Here is a 6055-nt window from a genome sequence, read left to right on the forward strand (position 1 = left end):
TGAAAAGACCAAATTACATGTAATGACTTATATGTTATATAAACATGTTTATACTGAATTTATATTCATGCATATTTACATAGAAATGAATGTTGCCGTTCTGGCATGATTACACTCAAAATAGATATGTGAATCATATTAGAGTAATGTGCGATCAAACAATATGGTCACAGGCTTACAAATTGTCATTACGTGTTTCCTTGTGGCCTGTATATGAGGCTTCTGCAAAGACTAATGAAGTTACCCTGTTCACATTGGCCACAGACAACTCTTGCTTACATGGCAGTGAGACATGCAATACTAGCTCGGTGCTCACTTCTTTTAAACCCTGGACAAAACTGCATCTCCCAGCAAAGATAGTAATCGTAGTGTACTCTATCACCATCAAATTGGTCTCTTGCACATCTCAATATCTGGCTCACGTCTTCCATTATTGAATCCTCTTCTCCTTGCCTACAAAACTTTTCCATTTGCCTCATCCCTTACCCACCAAAAGACCTGTATAAATATTATCCATTCAACAGGTGTACATGCCAACGCACATGCTCAACGATAACATTTTACTCCTAACAGACCATATTTTTCTTTGCTTTTTTGGAGTGTCATATACCAAACAGAATTTGAGAAACCAATGGCCTTAGTTATGAAGAGGAGACATATTTGCTCTCCAATATAGAACCCGGTGCCAAAATACAGAGACGAGAATTGTTTGTGAGGGAACTTAAGAAAAACCCGTTATGTATATGCCCAGAAAGATTAAACAGTGCTGCCTGGAAATATGCAACAGACTAAGCAATTCTGAAGCAGATGCTTGCTTGCAATATAACAAATGCTCAGCATATGTAAAGCAATACTGTAGATATTTTAGTCGGGGATCTGATAGATACTAGAAAAATGTCTATGATTTAGGACCTGCAAAGTGCAACCATGCTATTTTATTATAAAAGAATCGAGTCACACGTACAGTTGTGACCCTATTAAAAAGCGATGACTTGGAAATTAGAGGAAAGTCACACATTAGCTAAAAACATGATGCTGAATGTTGTATAAAACCTTACAGATGAACTGTTACATCTAAAATAAACCATAAATGAACAAGTGCTAAAAGTCATCTATTACTTGGGTTATTTTATTTATTCCAGTACTTTAGTTGGTTGGTAATTAAGAAGTAAAATTTTCCAGGTCTGGGATTCACCAAAAGCATAGTTAGGGCATTTCATTCAAATTCTCTGCCATCTGATCATTCTCATGATCTTTTGATGACTATTGTTTGTAATGTGAGCAAGTAGGAATCCATGCTTCCTGGACTCTAGTTTTAGCAGAATTTGCATATGTCTCTAGAGATGCAGATATTTCACAAAGTTTCACCAAAGCTATTGTCACAAATACATTTGAGTTTGAGTCTCCAGTTTGGGCTCATGTCACCCCACAGGCTAGCTCACACTTGAGATCTAAAATACACACAATTGAATCTATTGTGCATTTAAATGATGCATTCATTGGGAGTTGTGAGACATGACTTCTAATTTTCAGTATTTACAATGCAGAAGATGCATCCAAACACATCTGCATACTCATCACCCACCAGCTCTAGTGCTGGCTCACAAGAGAACTCCAGGAGACTAACAAGAACTCCTGTCCAGAAGGCATCATTCACCAATTTAAATGAGCACTACCTTGACTTCAAATTATCGCCCAACATTGAACATTGGTCCCACTGTTGGGACCTTACACTAGATGGGGTTTCATCACAATGGTGTTATGTCATTGTGATCGGCATACAATCTTAACTAGAGATATAAATCCTTTATCATCATATGTCTATGCGTTGAGAGTCTGAGTTAATTTCAATACAGGAACAACTAATAAATGTATATTCATTCTTGAGTTCCATTAGTATTGTACCGTGCTTGTTACTTGATCACTAATGGGGTAGCAGAGGCATTATTCAACACTAATCGGCAGCCACCAGAGACTTGCCCTTCCCACAAAAATCTTGTAGTGATGCCACCATTCTGGGTTCTGGGTAGGCGTGTGCAAATTTGGTTAACAATGATTTTGCCTCTATATCCACTTTATACATGGACCCCTTAGAGCAATTGTCCGCTGTACGAGGACAGAGGTGCAAAAGCCATATCACCACTCATGGAGAGCTGTTTCGTCCTTAATGGGGCTCATCAGCATGAGGTTGGATACTGGCTTATTACATGAGGCTAAGAGCTTGCACATGCCTACCCAAAAGCCCTTGCAGTGGTGGCAGCACTACAAGACTTCTGTGGGAATTGAAAATTCTCTGGGCTTGTCTGGTGGTTTCATATTAGTATTTAATAATCCGGCAATTTAAAATTAACAGGATAGCAGAGGGGTTTTCCATCATCTTTACCCCACAACTTATATTGTATTTACTTCATCACTCTAAGACCTATCTCTGTATAGACAGACATATCAAGAAAGGATACAACCCCCCCTCTGTGACAAAAACAATATCATTTATTGGTTCACTTTATTCCCGGAGCAAGGAGATCATTACAAAACACAAAGTCAAAATTGAAGACCATAGGAAAGTGAAAGGGAATCTATTACGTTTCTTCCTAGAAAAATCAATCTTCATTTTGAGTCTTCAGAATTTCAAGTGAATAGCTCAAAGAAATGTTCAAATTAAAGAGAACAGGAGCAGACGTGAGGTTCATAAAAAAAGAAGAAATATAGCCTAAGTATTTCAATGTAGAGAGCTAAGCTTGTTAATCAGTTTTTTTCAAAGAACAATCCACCGTTTGTTAACATTATTTTGTTAATTCATAAACAAGGAGGTAAACGAGAATTGCCACAGGTTCAGTATTATTAAATATACTTTATTATAAAAATGGTCCAAAATTCCTCACTAAGAGCTGGTCCAACCTGGACCGAGCCAGTCCAGGTCAGACCAGCCATTTGTGAACAATTTTGGCAGGGAGTCAGGAACGCAGTGGGGTCATGTAACATAGGTGTGAGTGTCTAAGTATTTGTCTGTGAGCATGCAGGTTTGTGTTTCAGCATGAATGTGCATGTGTAAATTTGTGAGCATGGATCTGTAAACATGGATGTGTATATGCGAGCATGGATGTGTATATGCAAGTGTGTGAGCATGTGTAAATATTTGAGTGTGTAAGTCTGTGAAAATCTGCGAGTGTGTGTAAAAATGTGTACCAACGCATATGTGAGTTACCAGGGGGGGTGCTTTTATTGGTTTGTTTCATTAAGCAGTTCGACAGTTCCTTTAATTGCACCTTTAATTGCACCACAATGGAAGTACGACTTTGTAACCAATTGTTAATTCTGGATTTAATGTTCAAAAAGGGTTTTGTAGACATTAATGCATTTAATTGGTGTGTGGTCCCTTAAGATTTTCATGTGGTCCATTTTGAAAAAACATGGGAGGGATTCTTCAGAATCCCCCCAAATGCATTTGCTCCTTTCCCAACCCACCAGCTAATGCAATGGATGCATTCCACCAAATGAATCTCCCTGCATGTGATGTACTCACCTCCAGTCTGATCCAGCGCTGGCTCTGCTGAAGGTCATCTGCAGGGTGTGTTTAGACCCACCATCCTCATGTGTAAAGTCTTCACATTTCAATGGAAACATCTTCTTGACACTGATTGCCTGTTTAAGCTATCAATCAGCGACAGGAAAATACTCCAGTTGACTTCATTGAAAGTAGTTTACTGCTGCAGATTGAGAGCTTAAGTGGTGCCAAGAAATTTTGCAGCATGGCTATAACTTCTGTTTCAGGTAAGTTTATTTTTTTTTAGTTTGGGAAGACTGCATATTAAAGAACTCACAGGGAGAGACAGACATTTTAAAATAAGCTAAAAGAAAAATGTAGGAAATTGCATCTAGCTTGAAAAGGATTTGAACAATAGCAAACCTATCCCGCAGACAATAAATCCTTCCAGAACCTTGGAAATCCTAGATCTATTTAACATTAACAACTATCCAAGTATGATTTTCCAAGAGCGCTTTGTTTTGCATTTTGGTTCTAGACTATCCTTGTGATAAGGAATAAATTTATATGCTGATGAGAATTCTTTTTTTGTAATTTGAGACTCCCTTAATCGGGAACTCACAATGGGGCATGTTATTTAAGCATTGCCCATTCTCTGCTGAGCCCACATGTCACTCTTTGTACACATTTCTTGCTCCAGAGTTGCTTCAAAACAGCCCAAGGTCTAAGTGACCTCTGTTGGTAGCTAAAACACAATTACTGGTCTCCAAAAAATAACTTAAATTAAGAAAATATCTGGCAATGGGAATGCCTATCAGCACAACTTGGGGCACATGTACATGGGAAAAAAATTACAGCAATAATAGTGCAATATTGTAAAAGCACAATAATTAAGGAAAAAAAATATGAATTACACTCACAACCATAGGATGAAAAAGAAGGCCCATCATAAGTTGCAGTAAAATTTCCTTTTAATATCTTCTTTAAAAATGGGAATGGGAAGACCTAATAATTTTTTAATAAAATTCAACATATAACCATTAGGAGTCAAAGAGTAGCTAGGCGGCATTTCCATTCGGACTGGATTCTTTCTGTGTCTCATCTCATGGTTTTCCAAACCTTTTGGTGAACAAGTGTTTGATAGGACTGGATAGCATCTATTTAGTTTGATGTCTGTTAAATATATTTTGGGTCACGGTATTACTTGGTCATGTAGACGAGCTTCCTCCTGGACTACATGATCTGCCATTTGACCTTCTATCAATCGTCTTAGTTTGATATTAAATCTTTAAAAGTGGACCTTTTTAAACAAATATTTTGTGGCAACATGGAGTTTGAAATTATACAAGTCTGGACTTATAGAACACAAAAGAACAATCTGAACATACCTGGGGCAGTGCAGAATTAAGCTGTCGCTGGAGGGAGTCCCTATCATAGATCACATCCTGGAGACGCTGCTGGGCAAGTCCAAGGCTCTCCTGGGTTTCCCGCAAGGTGTCCAGCAGGCGATCTCGCTCATCCAGCATATTCACCATTAACTGTTCAAAGTGGGAATCCGAGTCCGACCCACTGCTCTGGGACCCCCTTTGACTCATAGGGGTGTCCTCATTGATCGTTGGCATTACTTCACACATCATTTCTATAAAAGGAAAAAGATGGTATGTTTTATTGGTCATTTTGTTTCATATGTACATTATTACCCATGCATTAAGCAACTATGTACAAAGTACTTTATACATTACTTAGTTCACTTACAATACACTTTGTAGTCATATTGTAACAAGGTTGCAATAATCCAATGGGAAGGCAAATGATAAAAATGTTTTGACTGATCTACAAGACAATCTTAATTGGTTAAGTACTTGATTGTTACTTAAAAAAACCAGATCCTCCAGCCCATAAGCAACAATCTAGAAATAATATGTCACAGTTGACAACCATATGCTTTCAAACAGAGGAGCCCTGTGCTTACCCGACAGCTGTTGCAACCAATGTTCTAGTTCCAGGTATTGTGGGTAAATACACACATATATTGTCTATTTAGTGGAAAAAATTAACAAACTGGGCTGTTTTACAGAGTTATTTTTACAAATTATTAATGTTGGCAGGTATGAGATGTACTTTTGTGCTTCCTAAGAGTTTCAGTGCTCTCTTGGCTTTTTTCCACTAATCGATAAAGCTAGAATTCAGCAACAGGAGATCAACAACAGCGCAATTCAAAAATACAAGTAGCCACCTGGCAAAGTGTTCTCGGATGCATATATAATTCCAAGTAAAGAACATATGGATAATTCAGAAACATACTTTTGAGAATACTTACAAAAATATTACAGTACCCCAATAGTTCAATAGCAATCAATCATATTTGTGTATGCATAAGAATGCAGAGTGGCTTATAATCAGCAACATAAACTAGAACAAGCAGAAGATAGGCAGAGGCATAGCAGGTGAGAGGAGAGAGTAATATATGTGAGTGTGAATGTATACTATAGTGTATCTGTGTATATGCATAGCGCTGGAGTCAATGTGTGTGTTTATACTGTAGTGTCAGAGTCGGTGCACATGTGTGTA

The 6055-nt window shown here is 37.9% G+C and overlaps 1 protein-coding gene across 4 annotated transcripts in view; it reads right to left on the reverse strand.

Moving 5' to 3' along the window:
* The window catches only part of LOC149299779 (liprin-alpha-2-like), a 95982-nt gene extending 90861 nt beyond the window's left edge, over positions 1 to 5121 (reverse strand). For all 4 annotated transcript variants that reach the window (XM_089486185.1, XM_089486184.1, XM_089486183.1 and 1 more), the window contains exon 1: positions 4873 to 5121. In XM_089486185.1, the coding sequence (XP_089342311.1) occupies positions 4873 to 5121 (249 nt within the window). The remainder of the gene's footprint in view (positions 1 to 4872) is intronic.
* Positions 5122 to 6055: the final 934 nt, after the last annotated feature.

The sequence above is a fragment of the Sceloporus occidentalis genome, unplaced genomic scaffold, assembly GCF_023333645.1.
Source record: "Sceloporus occidentalis isolate IW3139 unplaced genomic scaffold, rSceOcc1.0.p SCAF_28, whole genome shotgun sequence".
NCBI lineage: Eukaryota > Metazoa > Chordata > Lepidosauria > Squamata > Phrynosomatidae > Sceloporus > Sceloporus occidentalis.